Genomic DNA, 20,886 nt, shown 5'->3' with positions numbered 1-20,886 from the left:
CCCAGTCAAAGTCCAGATCTAAATCCAATCGAGAATCCGTGGCAAGATCTGAAAACTGCTGTTCACAAAAGCTGTCCATCTAATCTGACTGAGCTGGAGCTGTTTTGCAAAGAAGAATGGGCAAGGATTTCAGTCTGTAGATGTGCAAAGCTGGTAGAGACATACCCTAAAAGACTGGCAGCTGTAATTGCAGCAAAAGGTGGTTCTACAAAGTATTGACTCAGGGGACTGAATAATTACGCACACCCCACTTTTCAGTTATTTATTTGTAAAAAATGTTTGGAATCATGTATGATTTTTGTTCCACTTCTCACGTGTACACCACTTTGTATTGGTCTTTCACGTGGAATTCCAAGAAAATTGATTCATGTTGGTGGCTGTAATGTGACAAAATGTGGAAAAGTTCAAGGGGGCCGAATACTTTTGCAAGCCACTGCACAAGAGGCTTGTATGCTTACAAATGGCGAGCCTTCGAACAATGGTGCTAGGACCGCCACACTCTCCCATTTCAGTGCTCTATTGTGGATGTTTTGACATTCCTGCAGGAGCTGCTGGATAAGGGCCTTTCATTTTTGACAATTAAGGTTTATTTAGCAGCTATATCTGCTTGTCATATTGGCTTTGACGGGGTGACACCAGGTGCACATCCCCTTGCCATACGTTTTCTGAAAGGGGTTTGCCATCTGAGACCTGTGCTTAAGTCCAGTGTCTCTGCTTGGGACTTGTCTTTGGTGCTGGAGGCCCTTTGTAGCCCCCCGTTTGAACCCATTGAGTCTGTGGATATGAAATTTCTTTCATATAAGACTGCATTACTTCTCGCTTTGGCATCGGCACCTGATGGCCACAAGGTCATATTGCGTCCAAATGCTGCCCATTTTCCCAAGATCATGCCTGCATCTTATAGCTCAATGGAGTTTGAGTTGCTGAGCTTTTGCTCCCCTCCTTTTGCATCTGAGGAGCAGAGGAGGATGCATTCTCTTTGTCCAGTGCGTGTGCTATGCACCTACATTGAGTACACTCAGAATGTGCGTTTATGTGACCAGCTGTTTGTCTGCTTCGCTAATCCAAATAGAGGTAGAGCTCTGTCTAAATAGAGGCTGTCCCACTGGATTGTAGAAGCGATCTCACTGGCATACAGCACCAGAGGTCTTGCTTTGTCCCAGGGGGTGAGAGCTCATTCCACCAGGGGGATAGCAACCTCGTGGGCTCTTTTTAAAGGGGTGCCTGTAGCTGATATTTGTGCGGCAGCTAGTTGGGCATCACCGCACACTTTTGTGCGGTTTTATCGGTTGGACGTTACAGCCCCTTCGGTGGCTTATACTGTCCTTTCTGCTGGGTCTACCACTCACTAAGGATGTGGTGGTCCAATTCCAGTTTGGTGGCTGCTCTGCCGGGCGTGTATTATGTCCCATACTTATGTGTTGTACTGAGTGAATCGACTGAAAGGGAACGAATAGTTATAACTTCTGTTCCCTGAAGGAGAGGAACGAGGTACAACACAAGGTGACCCCACTGAGCAGTTTGGCTCGGTGAAGAGCGGCTATCGAACTGAGGGATGACTGTGATGACAGCGGCTATATGTGCAGGCGGGGCCGTGCGCGTGTCATCACACGTCATCTGCCTTACAGGCGTGAATAAAGGTTTCTTCAGCCAGGACACACGAGGGTGTGATATCCCATACTTATGTGTTGCACCTTGTTCCTCCCCTTCAGGGAACAGAAGTTATAGACATAACTATTTGTTTTCTTTTAATCAGTTACTTTACAAGCACTGGGGTTTTCATGTGAGAAGTGATAACAACTGTAGTTCCTACTGTGTGTGGTTTCCAAACTCATTTCTTTGATGTTTATTTGTCTTTGGTTACACCTAGTTACTCAGGTTTGCATATATTGCTGTACTTCCTTTTGGTAGGTTCAGTTTTCTTTTCGTCAGGTTTGATTTTGCAGCATCTGATCTGAATAGGAGACCAGTGAGGTTCTTGTTTTCACTTTGGCATGACAGATTGTGGAGGTAGACACAATGTTTTGGGAACATCTGGAAACTTACCAGAGGATAGATAGGTTTCAGTTGCTATACCAGTACCTGTTTAAAAAGCAGGCCCAGTAAATTAGTTAATAAATATCAGGCCAGTAGCGCTGGTGTTTTTAGCTCTGTCCTCAGTACTGCAGCAGCACAAAATTTCATGAAAAGGAAATTAAACACAACAGATTCTGCTAGTCATGGTAATGAATTCTCATAGGAAAAAAAATATGAAAAATATTTTTTTAAATCTCTGTAGAATACAAAGTAGCTTGATCTTGGAGTCATTATATATTATTTTCTTTCCTGTGGATAGAAAAGATATTCATATATAGACCTTTTTTGTCATGTGTGGTAGCGTTTACACTCAGAATCAGGATCTGAATGCACTGTTGTGCCAGATGTATTTGCTGTTCCAAGATGAGCGCTATAGACTCGCTATAGGTTCCTCTTCTTTGCATTTTTGTTTCTTTTTTTATATATTGGTCTTTTTTACAGTTGAGCTGAAGGATCCTCCTACTGGAAACAATTCACCAGCAGGTTGTGCAGGGGATGTGATGTGTTGTTCAGTATGATCAGGAATTTAGGCTACTTCCTTCATTCAATAATTGACCCTAGAAGCTTCAGAGTAGTCCCCAGCACAAAGCCTTCCCAATCACCTCGTTCAGCCTCCAACTGTCACTGGCTCTGATGCTGCTTCTCCAAAAGATAGCTAGCCACAAAGAAAATGGTAACACTGCTAGTAAAAATGTGTTCTTGTTTGCACATTAAAGACCTTAGCTTCCTTAAAAAGTAGACTGTGCTCTGTCCTTTCATGCAGACAGCTTAACTTCTAGTGTTCCAGTCTAAATCCAGGTATTTATAGCTTGTGCTTGGTCCATAGTGTTAACATCTTTACATCTTTCACTGGATAGTAATTGTTTTTAATTTAAACCTGGCCCTGCTACATTTCTTTCTCATTTATCTTCATCATCTACATCTAATTCAGGGGTTTCCAAACTTTTTTTGCTAGGTTCCCCCTTTGTTTTACAAGAAAATCCCCCAGGCACAAACACGTCCTCCAACCACACACACCAATAGAGTTGGATGTCTCGAGACCGGTCTTGGTCTCGAGACCACTTTTACGTGGTCTTGGTCTCGTCTTGGTCTCGACGGACTTTTGTCTTGGTCTTGTCTTGGTCTCGACTGACTTTGGTCTTGGTCTCACTGTTTCGGTCTTGCATTCTCAAATCGACATAGTGTTCGGTGGTGGCTTACTGGGCTTAAGCCCGGGTCATTTTTTCAGAAGCATGGGGTCTTTTGGAGTGTAATTTGTTAGTTAGATGCTTGACTGACAACGGTATAAAACAAAAACAACACACGAAGCACATAGCGCACCGTCGTAAATTCCCCCTAATTTTGGTATGATCCGAGCTCAGGCACTAGGTGACTGAGCACAGCACTTACGCATGTGAGCGAGGGGGGAGAAGCTGCTGCCTGCGAGTTTGCTGCAGACAGAGGAGAGCTTAAGTTTGACCAGGTACCAAAGCAAATCATTCGTACTGTACAAATAATGTAAATATGACGGTGTATCACAAAAGATTGATGTCAAACTGATCACTTGACCCATATTACGTTACTTGCTCTTCGAGTGAATCGACAAATGGATAAATAAAAAGCCGAACAACAATGCTGATTTTTTAGAGAGTCTTAGCTTACATTTCATATTTTCAGTTGTTACCTCCACGGCTAAACAAACTCTCTAAATCAGTTTCAATTGTGTACTGATGTACACAACAATGGACATAAGGAGCTTCTTTCAAAGAAAAAACTCAGGTAGATGTTACTTTATATATTATGCTTTGTCTGTTGTTCAGTATATTTCTATGCAAAACAAGAGGAATTTCAATACATAGCAGTATATTCACAGTTGAAACTGGATGTTTACATACACTTTAGGGAGAAAACATAAAAACTTTTTTTTACTGTTAAACATCAATTTAGAGTAAACTTGTTTTGTTTTAGATAAATAAATGTTGAAATATCTTTTGAATTAATTAAATGTCAGAATAAAAAGAGGGAGCTGTCTATTTTAATCACTTTCATCAAATTTAGGAGTACATATACACTAAGTTTATTGTTAATTAATAAGAAAACTCCAGACGATTCCATTCTGAGCTTAAGAAGCTTCTGATAGGTTAGTAGAGTCCATGTGAGTAAATTGGTGGCACACCTGTGGATCCATATAAGGCACCCCCAACACACAGAGCCTGTTTCTTTGACATGGGAAAAATCAAGAGATATCAACCAAAACACCAGGAAAAGAATTGTGGACCTCCATAAGTGTGGCTCAATTTTGAATACAATTTGGTGCCATTTGCAATTAAGAAATAGAGATAGTTTCTCTCTTTACTCTTAAAGTTAACAAATATGTTTTTTATATTTATCAATCTAAAAAAATAAACATTTAGTCTGATTTGATGTTACAATTAAAAAAGTGTTTGTGTTTTTATCTGAAGAGTATGTAAATATCTGGTTTCCACTGTATATTTGATGATGCTGGTGTTTGGCTTGATTGTCAGCACAAAGAGGGAGAGAGAGGAACAGAGAGGGAGAGGGAGGAGCAGAGAGGGAGAGAGAGGAGAATGAGGACAGAACAGAGATGGAACAAGAGCCAGGTGAGAAACACATGTTAGTCAAATGGTTGTTTGCCAAAACTCATCAGAACATGTATCTAGTACAGGGGTGGGCAATCTCAGTCCCCGAGGGCCGGTGTCCCTGCAGGTTTTAGATTTGTCCTCGAACCAACACAGCTGATTTAACACTAGAATTACTGAGCCTTTTTTTCCCTGGTGCAACTCCCTACTACTAGATTTACTAGCCTGCGCAAATTTGCGTAAATTCCCCCCGACCTTAACACCTCTTGGCACCCCGCTGAGATTTTCACAGGTCTTCAGCTCCATTGTTCTCCTGCTTTTGTTGTGCAAACACACCCTCCCCCAACCCCTAACCATGAGAGATTCAGGTCTTTCCTTCCCTGCAAGGCTACTTTCCTTCCTTACCTGCAGCGTACTATACACCATGGTAGTTTCTATGTGCAATATTTCTCATATGCAATATTAGTTCTTGTCAATCCTTGTCACTACATTGCATGCCTGTCCATAAACATATATACACAGAGTTGTACATATATTTATATATTTATATAGCTACACCTTTTATAATATGCATAAAGTCTAGTTATACACACAGACACATCTATATCACATACATATATATACATATATATATATATATATATATATATATATATATATATATATATATATATATATGTATGTGTGTGTGTGTGTGTGTGTGTGTGTGTGTGTGTGTATACATACACCAAAATTTTTTGAATACTCGTGTCCATATATATGTTTCCAGATTGTTTGTATAGTGCACTTTCTATACCGTGCTCTGTCCACTTTTTTGCAATGACAATGCAGATTTTCCACTTGTGGGACAAATAAATGCAGATTTGCTGTGTGTGTGTGCGTGCGTGCATGCGTGCGTGCGTGTGTGTGTGTGTTTGTGCAACAGTGGCATTTGTTTACTCAGATCCAAGGCAGGCCAAACCTCTGTGTTACAACCTACATACAAAAGACACACATTCACAATATATGGGTACACAAGTCTGTTTTATTTCAAAGTGTTTCAAACTTTACAGCGTTTGCAGACCCAGTGTCCATCATCCCTGCATTTGGCACAGGTAAATTTCTGACATGTTGCACAGGTAAACCTGCTGCGATTCCTGTTGCAGCTCTCTTGCACCTGGCACTGCGTTGTCTTTACAGTCCCTGGCACAGGAGCTGCAGCAGCTTTAGCAGCCTGCCTCTGTGCTAATATTTCCTTGTGCTGCATGAATCGGCAACGAAGTTGCTGAGCTAGAAGACTCAGAAACAATCTTCTTTTGCCTGTCCACCCTGTACATGCCTTGTACAAAATGTAGGCATTCACTGCCGCCAGGTCCAGCATATTGTAGAAAACCGCTACTGGCCACCTGCGTGTTGCTGATCTTACAGAATACATCCGTGCCATTTGGTCCAACACGTCTACACCACACTGTAAAAGCAGAGAGAGTCATGAGTATATGTTTTTTTCTATAGGCATGTATAGCACACATCAGAAAACATTGTAGCACTGGTGTAAAATTGTACACACATTCACATACCTTCATGTGGTTATAGTCTGTTATCGTGTTGGGTTTCCTCTTTCTGCCGTCACCGATCGTCACGTCTTGGTGCATGGAACTTAGAAGACACACAGTCTTGGTTTTTTTAGGTGCATAAACTGTCAAGGAGACACTGCCACTTCTAAGCACTGAAGTGGAGAATACCTCTCGCTTTGCAGTATCTTTTCCAAGTTGAGGAAGTTCACGCCGGACTTTATTCACCGTGCCCAGTAACGTTGTTTTGCGCTGCAGCAGTCTGTGCGACAGTGACAGTGAAGTAAAGAAATTGTCCGTTGTGACGTTTCTCCCATCATCCAAAAACGGCTCCATCAGTTTCATGACCACGTTCTCTGCCAGCCTCTCTCCCTTCTGACGACTGGGGTCCTTTCCCAAGTAAGGAGATGCACTGCAGACATATTTGGTGTCCAAATCCGTGGCCATCCAGAACTTGATCCCAAATTTGTCTGGCTTGGTTGCGATATACTGTGTGAATGGACAACGAACCTTGGTAGGGAACAGCTGTTCATCTATGGTCATGTGTTCCCCTGGAGTGAAACTCTTAGATCAGTTCTCGTTGAAGCGTGTCCAGATGTCGGAGATTGCCGCAAATTTGTCTGTTTTCACCCGTTCTGCCCGCGTGTCCCTGTCATCAAATCGAAGGTGTTGCATAATTGAAATGAATCTATCTCGGGGCATTGTCTCTTTGATTACTGGTACCAGAAATCCTTCTGACCAGCAATCCACAATGGCACCAACAGGACACATGATTGCTCTTACAAACAGGATTGAAATGAATGCCATAAGTTCATGAACTGCCAAATTCCAGTCCGGCTCTGTTCTGCGGGCTTGATGTACCGTGCACTCTCTGATGGTCTGCAGCATTCCCACGTCTAACAGGCAAAGGAAGCTTTGGAGCACACTTGTAATCTTGCGCTGTCGGAAGATAAACAAATAGAGAATGGTAAATTCACATGAACCTCACTCTAAATGGGTTTATATAAATATCATATCTACTATGGCAGTGACAAACCTTAGCAGACTCTGTGGGTCCAGCTTGCGCAGTGAAGCACGAACGATTTGCTACTGCACTGGGCATTCCAATGTCCTCCTCAACCCACACAGTGCTGTCTTTTGCCGTGTGGCTCTGGCTGGGCTTCCCAGTATCACGGGGCCTCTTCTGTGGAGGCATGTTGGGTTCTTGTTCCGTCTCCTTTTCAGATTCTTCTGAGGAGGTATCAGTGGCCTGCTGGACAAATGAAACCTCTCCTCCATCAGAATCTGCTTCGTCCATTTCCTGAAGCAAGGCCAAAGCCTGTTGCGCGGAGAGGTTCTTCCTGCGTGGCAGTGATACGGAGGCCATCCTGATGTGCGTTCTCAGAAATGTGAACAAGAAATGATTCTCCCGCCTGGGTCGGTCTGCTTTTATGCACAGCACTGTGCTGTAGTCAAGCAATACCACTCCCTCACATACACAGTGACAATGGAACAATGGAAGATCTGTGCTGAGAGTCAAGGAAGGTGTGAATGTGTGTCTTTTATATTTGCAGGTCAGTCAATGTGTGGGATATTTTGTATAGATACGGCAGGCATTTCTGAAAGTTGTAACACAGAGGTTTGGCCTGCCTTGGATCTGAGCAACTCTGAGTGAGCAAATGCAAATGTGCCAGGCCTCAAGGATAATGGGTGGTTTGCACAACAAAAGCTGGAGGAGAAACGAGCTGACGACCTGTGAAAATCTCAGCAGGGGTGATTAACACCTCGGGACTTGCACCAGAAAATGAAAAAGCCAGTAATTCTAGGGGGTGTTGGGTTTAGGGAGGTTACGCATATTTGCGCAGGTTTAGTAAATCTAGTGTTAAATGGCTAAATTAGCTCCTCAACATGTCCTGAAGTTCTCCAGAGGCCTGGTAAAGAACTAAACATGTGATTCAGGTGTGTTGACCCAAGGTGAGATCTAAAACCTGCAGGGACACCGGCCCTCGTGGACTGAGATTGCCCACCCCTGATCTAGTTCCTAGTGTAACTTTTTAGATACCATTTGTTACTTTTCAAATTCTATATTTATTAAGTTATGCAGGCTTGTTTGCACAACAAGGCTAAATAATTATATAAACTTTTCTGAATCTAAATAGTGTACTTTGGTAGAATTAAAAAATAAGTGTAGTGCAGGTCTATGATGATTTTTAGTGCTACTATCATCTAGTTTTGATTCTGGTTCTGTTTTGGTTAAGTCCTAAGTAGTCCTGATTTTGAACTTGAATTGGGGTTTAGTCCCTGTGTCTTGATACAGCCCCGACTTTGTTCTGCCTTGCTGCTTAATTAAAAAATTAGTTTAAGGTGTCCTGCATATGTGATTTTTTTTTTCCCTATATGAAGTCATTCTTTTTTGAACAAAACTCAAAACAGAGCCTAATAATCTTTCAGCCATTTCTACCCTCACTTAATTTCCTTTCGCTGCTCAGCTCTCACACAGTGGCTCAGCTATGCTCCAATCCCTCCATATTGTGGCCAATCACATGCGAGGATATAGGATAATATCATTATGTGAAAAACAGAGAGGGTGAGAGACGCGACAGTCAAGTGGAGCATCCGTCTGTCCTCTCAGTAAGTGAGTGAGATAGTAGACAGCGGTGAGGAGGGCTGTGCAAAAGCAAAAACACATAAATATGCCTGACACCCGTAAACGTAGCAGCATCTGGCTGCAGCTTAAAGACTTTTTTTGTCTTGGTCTTGGTCTCGTCTCGACTTGGTCTTGGTCTTGTTCTTGTCTTGGTCTCGGATTAGGCGGTCTTGACTACAAGTCTACACACCAATATATTGTTTTCAAACTCCATTTCAGTTTATTTCACACCTCAAACATTTAGTAATAAAAGTAAACTGCAATAAATTACAGGTAGCAATAAAATAAACTACTAACTCTTTTACGCTACATCCACACCTACATGGGTATTTTTGATAAAGCAGCTGTTTCTATGCATTTGGGCCCTTCGTCCACACGTAACAACTCCTGTCAGGTTGGAGATTTTCGAAAACTTAGTTTTTGCGTTTATGCGTGGATGAGGAATACGGTGTTCGTCACGCAATGTCAAAGGTATGTCCCTTTTTTCACGTCACGCCGTGGGCCACGTTATTGTTTACATGAGATGAATTTCTACAATGGTAGATAGAGACAAAATACTGTTAATCTTACTATCTGCAGTTTTTACACTCTTACATATATACACTCAGTTACTGTCCCTCCATTTAGAAGGGCAGAGGTGTCATGGTGTAATTATTTTATGTGTAGATGTTTTTTTCCTGTGTAAGAATATTCAACATTGCTGTCAATACATTTTTTCAAAAATGCCTCTCTTTGCAAAATGGGTTCAAAAACATAAACAACTGTGGGATACTGTTTGTCCGTGATTTGCACAGGGGCAACAAATTGTGGCAGGATCAATCTGATAATATTTGTATCCCACTGTAACATTTTTCCACATTTAGCTCAAAACCTTACAAAAACATGTTTTTTTTTAGTTATTTTTTACAACATTTATTAAAATATTTGTAATTTTTCATATTTAAAACACACTATTAAATATTAAATCTAAATGTTAAATGTTAAAACTAAATGTTAAATGTTAAATCTAAATGCTAAATTTAAATCTAAATCTAAATGTTAAATCTAAATATTATATTTAAATCTATATGTTAAATGTTAAGGTGACATTCAATGTCTGACAGGGGATTTCTAAAAATCACCCCGCAGTTCTTCAGCTGAGACACCTGAGTTAGAAAACACAAACACTGCAGTTGTCTTTACTCGCGAGGACGGTCATAGAGCGCTCGTACTCCAGACTCGCGCTGTATCACTGTCTGCGTTCTTTATTTATGCAAGCTTGTGTGTGTACAAAGATAACAAAGTTATTCTAAGAACTCAGAGCTGAGGTTCCCCTTTTCTAAGTCTGTATGTTCCAGAAGAGAGGAAGCTGTAAGTTGTTTATCACACAAGAGTACATGTCAGAAGTCACGTAGACATGTGGATTGCTTAGTGATCAATAAAAGAGCACATTTCATGTAGCTGATAACACAAATACACGATTTTCCTTTGACATTCCCTGCTGTTTATCAGAGAAATGAAATCTATCAATAAGTAACTACTTGTCTTTCACATTTTCAGTTACTACATCATTAGTTACACTTCATCTTCATCTTACAAATAGGAAAAGAAGTCTTCATGATCTTCATCGGTTTGTGGTGCATTTCCGCATATGCTGTGAATGATGTCGCTATCATCTGTGAAATTACAACTTTTAAACAAGGAATAACACAAGTAAAGAAAAGCAAAATAAAACCAGGAAAAGTCCAACGACGATCAACAGTCTCTTTAAAACCTGTTAAAGTTGAGCGCTTCTTCCTGGATGAGGATGTTGATGTCATTGTGCACTTTACACAAGTCATTCTGAAGGTGTGGTCAAAGATCAACATTGGTGCACTTGTTCCAGGGTGTTTCCCATATATGGTTGGGTGTGTTAATATGCTCGGCATGTGCGAGCAGACGTAACAGTCATTCTCTGTGGTTCAGTTAAACACGTATCTGTATCAGGCATTGTTCATCCTAGGATGGATGTGGTCTTGTGTCATGTCCATTAGATGGGAGTTGTCGTGCGTCTCTGTCTGCCTCGTGGCTCAGCTGTTGTCAGCATCAGCTGGGATCCTGTAAGGGTGAGCGTCGTAGTCAAGGTATCCAGGAGGGTTCCCCTTCCCATGGTTGCACATAGGTCCGTCACACCCGTCACCTGGCTGCCCTAAAGTTGATCAGATGGAGATTGAAGTGCGGGCAATTCCCTACGGGCGCCCAATCAGCACTTCCCCCCTCACCCCTGAAGCAATCAAGCGTGGGTGAGACTTCCCTAATGTGCTTCCTCCTTGGTGTCGGGGCTTCCCGGGACCTCAACCTTTTTGCAGTGGCTCTGATGTATCCAGGAGGGTCTCTCTGCAATTTTACAGGCTGTGGGTGTGGTCAATAACACTTGATATGGGCCCCCCCAGCGAGGCGAGCTCCAATTTCTCCTCTGGAGCACACGTAATAGGACCCAATCGCCTGGTTTCAACCTGCAAGAGACTGGAGAAGAGTTGTACGGCAGTTTATTGTTCAAAACATATATATATATATATATATATATATATATATATATATATATATATATATATTCAAATATCCTTATTTTCTAGTAGTTTTGCCTTCCATTCTGCCAGAGTTGTTTCTCTGACAGATTTGTCTAAAGGTTCACTTGTCAGTGGTAGTGCTTCAGAGACTTTACTAATCACATCATTGACAAAATGTGTCCCATTATCTGATCTTATCAGAATAGGGATGCCATATGTTGGGATGAAATGATTACATAGACATTTTGCAACTGAGATTGCATCTGCTTTTTTCACTGGATAAATCTCTGGCCATCTTGAGAATACGTCTATAATCACTAGAGCGTATTTTGAGCCTTGACTTTCACTTAATTCAATAAAGTCCATGTGAATGGTGTGAAATGGATGAGGTGATTGCCTTGTGAATTGTGTTTTTGACAGATCATGCATGTCCTCACAAATTCTTTTGCTGAAATTTCAAAATTTAAAGTGTAAAAGTGTGTATTAATGATCTGAATCATCCCTCCTGATGACACATGGGTCACCCCATGGGTCACTAATGCTACCGTTCTGTGTAGGGACTTAGGAAGTATTGGTTTTCCTTCACAAGTCATCAGATCATCTTTTAGTTGTGCTCCACACTTTAACCATTTCTTTTTGTTCTGTAGTTGGTGCTGCTTTTTGTTCATCTTTAAGTACGTCAAGTGGTATTTGCATATTGGATGCACACATTAATGAGTCTACAGTTTGTTGTGCGGCTAACTTAGCTGCTTGATCTGCAAAGTTACTGCCTTTAGTTGTTTCTGATTTATCTTTCTGATGTGCAGCACATTTACATAATGCTAACTGTTTTGGCAATATTATTACTTCTAATAGTGTCTTCAGAAGATTTCCATGTTGTACTGGGTGTCCAGCAGATGTAATCATTCCTTTGTTCTGCCAAGTTTTTGCAAAGTGATGTACTGCTGAAAAAACATACTGACTGTCTGTGTATATATTTATATCTTGGCCTGCGTGCAATTCACATGCACGTCCTAGGCTATTTTTAGACGCTGAGCCGTCTACAAAAATGTCAGTGAAACCAGTTTGTGGTGTGCTGCGAATGTCAGCACGTGGCTTTGTCTCCTCATTTAATTTTTGCATACAGCAGTATGGATGACCTTCTACGGGTGAGGCCAAAAGTGTGCTTGGGTTCAACTGACCACACTTCTCGATTCTAATGTGTGATTGCGACAATAAGATTCCAACATATGAGAGCTGTCTCGCATGTGTGAGGTAAGACAAATTGGCTTAGATCAAAATTGAAGTCACTGCTTCGGGTACTCTGATGATCAAAGTGTGCCCTAAAACAATGTCAGCTGACTTTTTTACTGCCTCTGCTTCGGCTGCACAGGTTTTTACACACAAAGTTAGGCCTGACGCAACAGAGTCTAATTTGCACGAGTAAAATGCAAACAGGCGTTGTTTTTCTCCAAATGCCTGTGTTAAAACTGCTTTCATGTAACCTGCTCCTCCATCTACATGTAAGTAGAAAGACTTATCATAGTCAGGCAATGCTAAACTATATTCATCTGTAATGCTAGTTTCAAGTTACTGAATGCTTCTTCTTCTGTTTTTCTTTGTAGATGCAACACTACATTTTTACTTATGGCATTTTAGGCAATTTCTATTTTTTACAAAGAATTCACACATCCCACACATCTTACATATTTCAAACTTTTAAGTTAGGATTTTAAAAAACTTTGCATTGCTCACAGCTCATAGCTCACAGCTCTAAAACTAGGCATTTGTAAATCATATGCCTAATCATTATGTGTCAGTGTGATCCACAAGTATGATCACAAATTTGTTTTTATTTCAATTCAGCAAAACAAACAAACAAACAAACACAAAAAACAAGTTGCTAATGGCATAAACGCTTTACACACATGAGTCAGGACACAAAAAGAAAAAGAAAATAAACTGCTGCCAGAAACAAAGCAGAAGTGTGAGAAAAAAAACTGAGCTCACAGACAGCTGCATGTGTGAGCTTTAATATCATGCAGCTTCTGCACTAAACAAAATAAATAAAAAATGTGTAACTTGCTCATTAGCTTAGTAGTGTCCACATATTTAATTCAGCTTCTCAATCTTGTAGCTTTAGCTGTTGTATACAGGGTTTAGCTTATTATTTGCTAGTATAGGATTGCTCTACATCTCAGCAAAGTCTCATCTAGGATGACAGGTTTTCAAGCAGGTCAAGTGCCTCTATGCACCTGATTAGTTTAGGTATTTTCTTTATTTTCTTCATCTCATATATCATTGTACTGCATTTGAGCAAACCTTAAGCTTGATGCAGACCACTTTTAACAATTATCCACCTCACATCATAACTGACTAAGGTGCCTCTTATTATTAATATTATGTCATTATTAATGTTATTATCTTTTTTTATAACAGCAATAGTATATTACAATACTTTATTAGTATATTACAATACTACTAATATACAACAGTTTATTATAATATTTTATTATGTATCCATCAAGGGCTGCGGGTGATCTGCAGTTTCACCCTTTCCCAAGCTGGAGACATTTTCCTTTTCACACACTTTCCTTGGCTGAACAATGACACAGCCTTAATGTACCTTATGCATCTCTTTTTTTTTTTTTTTTTTTTTAATTTTTAACCTGTCCCGTTTGGTTCTTTTGCCATCAGAATTATTGTCTAAAGGCGAAGAAAGATGCCCAACGGATTTACTTTACCAAATGGACCATCCCAGCCTTGCCGTAATGGTCCATTTGATTTACCTTTTATTGTTTATTTTATTTTATTTATTTATTTATTTTTTTTACTTGCTAGATACGGGACAGGGGAAAAGAAAAGGGAGAAAGAAAGAGGGGGAAGAAAAAAAAACAGCGAAGAAGAGGGACGGGGATAAAGGGCAAAAAACAAAAACCAACAAAATAAGCAGACAAAAAATACATATATCGATCACCTGGATCACCTGTTGGGAAAGAAAAAAGAAAACAAGCAGAAGAAAACGAGAGTAATAGAATAAACAACATCACAATGATATATGGGAATATAACGCTAAATACTTAATATTAAACATTATTGTGCAGCACGTAAGATCGACAGCGCACAGTGTGCTTTGAGGTAGGACCCTCAAGTCTGAGGGCGTCTGCCACCGGCAGGGGAAGTGGTGGGGGGAGATAGGCCTCCAAACCTTGGAGGGCCTGAGATGTCCCCAGAGAGGTGGCGTCTGATACCCAACCTGACATATAGACACAGACATACAGGCACACTCAAATACAAACATCCATTCCCACCCTCATGCTCTCATAGGCAATTACTCCACACTCAACCAACGTGGAGACAGACATAAAGAGACGCTGTACACACAATCACACTCCCCAAGCGTACTCTAAGAACTGGGTCTAGGTACCCTTGCCCCTGGAGGGGGAAACTGCACCCAGACCCAGGTGGTGTTACCCTTTTCCCTGCAGTGGGGAGAAGCAGACTGCCCCGACTCCGCAGCAGCAGGGAGGCCCCACACACCAGACCCCAGTCGGACGGCCAACTCCTCCTCCTAGCCCCCCCGCTCCAGCAGGCCGCAGAGACCGGGGGTGTGAGAAGACTCCAAACCTCCCTCTACCCGCTCATATGTAGTGTTGATGTATATGTGTTCTAAGGTGCAATTAAAACCCAGGAGGGCATGGAGCTACCTGCCAGAGAGCAGCAGGTAAGCGCATAGCCCCTCCTGATAGCCCTCAATGTCTACGTGTATTTAAAATTGAGAGGTGGGCAACGACGCCAGGGGTGAGGTGTACACCCTGATGGTAATTTGGAGTCCGTGTTGTGAGCCCACCCCCAAGATCCTATATGTATGTGTTATGAGAGTGTGAGTAATGTGAATGTCTAAGTTGTGAGATAAAATTGAGGCAGAGGCAGCCAGAAGGGGACAGAGGGGGGGGATGCCTCCTCTGCACCCTGGTGACACACCCCTACCCCAAGGCCCTGCATGTGTGGGTGATTGTGGTGGAGCGGGAAGAGGGAGGCAGCTGGAGATGGGGAGGGAAGAAAGGGAGGGGCAAGTGACCCCTCCCTGGGGCCAGCTCCCCCGCTGACCCCAATAGGCACCCCCATGCTCTGCAACCCGCCAGGGAAAGGGGGCCCAGGCCCATCCGGACCAGGGCCCAGTTCAGCAGCGCCGCCCGGCCCCACAGAGCCCGGGTCAGCCCACCCGACCCCACTACAGAGAAAACTGCACCCACCCCATCATCCACTCATCTTCCAGACTACACTAGACAATAGACGCCCAGGCTGAGATCTTCCTCCACCTCTCCTATATCTCCCCCTCCTGCAGAGAGAATTCCTGAGGAGAGGAAAGCTCCTGCAAGATGTGACAACCTCCCCCACCAGTTGAAGAGTCCCCCAGGTGTTCGATGCACTGGCGGCGCCCTGCGCCAGGACTGGGCCCCCATATACCCACCCGCCCACAACCCCAGCAACACACCAACCAGGACCCGAGCCCCCGAGGCCCGGCCAGGGCCCCAGCCCAGAGACGGAGCGCCCCCAGAACCTCACGCCCGTCCCGGACCCACCCAGGGGCAGCCAGGCTACCAGGTCAGTAACCCACGTCCGTCAGCACAGACCCTCCCCTAGCCCCGCTGCACACAGCCACGAGGAAACCGTCACCTAAGAGCCAACAGAGCCCTTAATTGGCCATGACCGCTACCCCGGGTTGAGCCCCCCAAGGAAGATGCTCCTGGGGAACCCCCCGACGCCCTAAGCCTGTCCCTACCCCCACACCAATCACAACAGTGAAGGTGGGACCAAACTATGACCCCCCACCCCCGCTAGGTGATGGAGCTGATCAAAGGAGCCCAGAGCAATTGATCTGATGTGGTGGCAGAGGCTGTATCAAGACTAATGTAATCTAATAGATAATTTCTATACTGGTTAGAATTAAGATTATTTTTATTTTTCCAGTTCATGAGGACTGTTTTCTTGGCTATGCATAGGGCAGTGAAAACCATGTGGGCTATATTCTTTTCTGAAGTGACATTATCTAAGCTGCCCAACAAACACACTAAAGGAGAAGTTGGAATGTTACATTTCAGACACTTCGATAAGTCTTCACATATCTCGCGCCAAAACTTCTGAACTGGTGGACAGAACCAAAGAGCGTGGATATAATTGTCCGGTGAATTGGTTTGGCAGTGTTAGCAGTTGTTGGTAGACGTAAAGCCCATCTTGAACATCCGATGACCTGTATAGTGCACTCTATGTAGTATTTTGTATTGAATTAATTGAAGACTGGGATTTCTAATTAGATGAAAGGTTTTTAAGCAAATCTGAGACCAGAAGTTTTGGTCTAAGTTAACTGATAAATCCGCTTCCCATTTTGCAATAGGAAGTGATATTGATTCATCTATTTTAGAAAGCATTCTGTATATTTTGGATAGTAATTTGGGGGTTTTAAGAGTAAGAAATTGAACCACACTTGGTGGTGTTTGTAGTTCAACTTGACCCGGTTTAAATTTCTTTTTTACTATGAATTTAATTTGTTGATATTCTAAAAATCTTTTCTTGTTGATCCCATATTGTGTAACTAGTCTGTCAAATGAAATAAATTCTGTTCCTTCTAGTATATGTTCTAAATATTTGATTCCTTTACCACTCCAATCTGAAAAGTTTATCATATTATTGTTTTGTAATATGTCAGGGTTGTTCCAGATAGGTGTACGTTTGCATGGGATTAATGAAGACTCTGTCAACTTCAGAAACTCCCACCATGCTGTCAGAGAGGAGCTAATGTTGACGCTTTTGAAGCATTCATGTCGTTGGATGTTTGAGCTGATAAATGGTAGATCTGAAATCTCTAGATTATTGCAAAGTGCTTGTTCTACATCTAGCCAAGGTTCATCTAAGAGGGTATGTTTTAGCCATCCTGAGATAAATTGGAGCCTGTTGGCTAAGAAGTAGTGCTGAAAGTTAGGTAGTTCTAATCCTCCTTTATCCTTGGTCTTTTGTAGTGTTTTTAAGCTTATACGTGGGGGCTTATTTTTCCAAAGGAATTTGGACATATATGAATCTAGAGATCTGAACCAATCTTGTGGCGGTTTAGTTGGGATCATTGAGAATAAATAATTTATTTTTGGTAAGACCATCATTTTTATAGCGGCAACCCTTCCCATGAGTGATATGGGTAGACATTTCCACCTAGCCAGATCGCCTTCTACTTTCTTTAAAAGTGGGATATAGTTTAATTTAGTTAGATCTGCAAGCTTGGGAGAAACATTAATACCTAAATATTTTATATTTCCCGATTGCAGTGGAGTAGAAGAGGAATTATGGAAGGAGCAATTAATCGGAAGGACTGTAGATTTTGACCAGTTAATTGAGTAATCTGATATTCTTGCAAAAGAGTTTATCAATTCAATCACCCCAGAGATATTGGTTTGTGAATTTTGGAGAAAGAGTAGCACATCATCCGCATAAAGGCTGATTTTATGTTCCACGTTCTTGCATTTTATGCCCTTAATTACTGAATTCTGTCTAATTGCTGCTGCTAGTGGTTCAATAAAAATTGCAAACAGTGAAGGGGAGAGTGGGCATCCCTGCCTGGTGCCCCTCAGGAGACAGAAGCTGGAGGATGTCTGGTCATTTGTTCTGACACAAGCTGTTGGGGAATTATATAATATTTTTAACCAGTTGATGAAAGAAGATCCAAAACCAAATTTGTGTAAAGTTGCAAATAGAAATTTCCAGTTAACTCTGTCAAACGCTTTTTCTGCATCTAAAGAAAATATTGTAGTTTCAAGGTTTTTACTGTATGAGTAGTCTATCAAATTAAGTAATCTACGTGTATTTGTTGATGAGTGCCTACCTTTTATGAAACCAGTTTGGTCAGGATGAATTAAGAGGGGGGTTATTTTCTCTAGTCTCTTCGAGAGAGCTTTGCAGATTATTTTAAGGTCTACATTTATAAGGGATATTGGACGATAGCTTGAGGGATATACAGGGTCTTTGCCTGGTTTTAGCAGGAGATTAATGTTTGCAGAATTCATATTTGATGGGAGTCTGCCATTTTCTTTGATTTCCAACAGCGTTCTGTAAAAAATTGGGGCTAAAATTGTCCAGAATTCTTTGTAGAATTCTGCAGGAAAGCCGTCTGGACCTGGAGCCTTATTATTGGGCATACTTATCAGGGCTTCCTGGAGTTCACCTGGTGTCAGTGGCGAATCCAATGCCATTGCTTGAGAGTCTAATAATTTTGGGAGAGTTATGTTGTCTAAAAACTGATCAATTTCCTTTTTAGATGGGTTTATTTGTGGTGAATACAACGTTTTATAGAAATCCCTGAAGATGTTGTTTATTTGTTTCGGGTCATATACTGTGTTCCCAGATGAGTCTTGAACAGCACATATAGTTGTTTTTTCTTTATTTATTTTTAGCTGGTTTGCTAGAAATTGACCGGATTTATTACCATGTTCATAATTTTGTAAGCGTAGTCTTTGTACTAAGAATTTTGTTTTTTTATCAATTATCTCATTTAATTCTAGTTTTGTTTTGCGTATTTTGTTCAATGTTTCCTGATCTTGGTCGGACACATAGGCTTCTTCTAGTGATTTGATGGTTTTTTCTAATTCCTGAATATTTTTGTTTTCTTTTTCCTTTTTATGTGATGAGAAATAAATTATTTTACCTCTCATCACAGCTTTCCCTGCTTCCCATAGAACAGAAGCTGATGTTCCGGGAGTGTCATTAAAGTCTAAATATGAAGTCCACTCTTTTTTAAAATATTTAATAAAGTCTTCATCTTTAAGCAGTGATGTATTAAATCTCCAGTTTTTACTAGGCGTAGTATTATTCTTGTGCATTAGTGTTAAAGATACAGGAGCATGATCGCTGACAGCTATAGGGTGAATCTCAGTGTCTGAAATGTCCCTCAGCAGTGAGCTGCTGACCAAAAAATAATCCAGACGAGAGTAGGAGTGATGGACATGTGAGAAAAAAGTATATTCCTTACTGGTGGGGTGAAGGGAGCGCCATGCATCGCAAAGACCAAAGTCGCTCATATACTGTTTGATTATATTTATGGACTGCCAATTACGCTGAGTTCCTGCTGTATTGAGCCTATCCATTTCTTCATTTAGTCCAAGGTTGAGGTCACCTCCAAGAACAAGTGTGCCATCTAAGTGTTCAGAGAGTGCACTGAAAAAACCGTGAAAGAATGAGGGATCATCAACATTTGGACCATATACACTTACAATACATAGCTTTTTATCAAGTATAGATAGTTTAATGATTAAGAATCTGCCCTCTGGATCTATAACTGTATCGAGTACTGTGAAATTAATTTTTTTATGGATTAAAATTGCTACTCCCCTTTGTCTAGAATTATAACAACCTGAAAACACATTAGGAAACTCAGGTGTTTTAAGTTCATTCGAACCTCTAAGAGGTCTGTGGGTCTCTTGTAAAAGGACAACATCTGCCTGTAGTTTTTTGAGTTGGTTAAATATTTTTAACCTCTTTTCTCTGGAGCCAGCTCCATTTACATTCCATGTAACGAATCTTAGTGCACCCATAGATGTCTGTGTATAACTAGTGATGTACGCTGTGTGTGTCGCTTAGACAGGTGGAGAGAATACATCACTTGTTCGTAAATAAAAAGAGGGGGAGAGAGAAAAAATGTGTGGTGAGATGCTCCCTGAGTCTGACTATGTGTGTGCATATTTACTAATATGAGTACGCTTGGTTTAAGTGTGTACTATTCGACTGTGTGCGCTGTCTGATGTAAATGTGCTGCCGTTGAGCGCATGGCTGTGCGTGATCGTGCTGTGCGTATGTGTCCAAATAAAGGATGTTGTTTGTGGATGAGTGTGGAAGCAGGTGATCGAAGCAGTGAAAGAAAGAAAAAAAGAAAGAAAGAAACCAAGGACAAGGGTGAGCAGCATAAAAACAAGAGGGGGAAAAAAGAGAACAAAAAACGAGAAGAAAAAAAAAAAATCCGGAAACATTCCGATCAAACCATTGACGGAGAGTGACGGTGTTAATTCTGCTATGAAATCACACCTAAGATGTGATTTGATACTAGTAAGTTAAACAGATGTTAATGCAAGTTAGTGTGAGTGGGTGGGGAAAGGGTGCAGCGGATTCTTATCTGGTGTGAAGTTAATACAGCCACGGAGTGATGTCGGGGTCGCGGTGGAGCTGTCCGTCCACGTACAGTACCTTATGCATCTCTCTATTTCATTTAATATGTTTTCGTGTGAATTATCTGCTTTCATTCATTCTGGGCATGGTCGTCATCCAAACTATGTTTCATTGTTAATACCAGTTTACAGGTTGTTATCCTTCCTATTATTAGTTTGAATATATTAAAGATAAGCTCTAATTTAATTTAGCCTTTTGTTTATTCCACTTTATTCCTCTTGTATTTATATGTATTCAGTTGGGTCTATATCCAGTCCTTTTTAAACTTCTACTTTGATCTCTAATTTTTCACTTGATAAGGGATTATTATGTTCTTCCTGATATGGGTGAGTGTATAGTGG

At 41.3% G+C, this 20,886-nt stretch overlaps 2 protein-coding genes across 3 annotated transcripts in view; one reads left to right on the top strand and one right to left on the bottom strand.

Annotated features, from left to right (window-relative positions):
* The window catches only part of cd109 (CD109 molecule), a 73,056-nt gene that overhangs the window by 33,615 nt on the left and 18,555 nt on the right, over positions 1–20,886 (top strand). The gene's annotated exons all lie outside the window — the stretch shown is intronic.
* On the bottom strand, positions 5,623–7,679 carry LOC134643462 (uncharacterized). Of its 2 annotated transcripts, none has more exons than XM_063495830.1 (3): positions 7,242–7,679; positions 6,212–7,144; positions 5,623–6,102 (listed from the first exon to the last, which is right to left on the bottom strand). In XM_063495830.1, exons 2-3 carry the CDS (start codon positions 6,746–6,748, stop codon positions 5,695–5,697), a joined length of 945 nt encoding a protein of 314 aa, XP_063351900.1. In that variant the 5' UTR covers positions 6,749–7,144; positions 7,242–7,679; the 3' UTR covers positions 5,623–5,694. Both variants share the same exon structure in this region, with proteins under 2 accessions (XP_063351900.1, XP_063351901.1).

This window comes from Pelmatolapia mariae, linkage group LG15, assembly GCF_036321145.2.
Source record: "Pelmatolapia mariae isolate MD_Pm_ZW linkage group LG15, Pm_UMD_F_2, whole genome shotgun sequence".
Lineage (NCBI taxonomy): Eukaryota > Metazoa > Chordata > Actinopteri > Cichliformes > Cichlidae > Pelmatolapia > Pelmatolapia mariae.
Note: the sequence above shows the minus strand (reverse complement) of the source record. Positions and strands in the feature narration are given on the sequence as shown.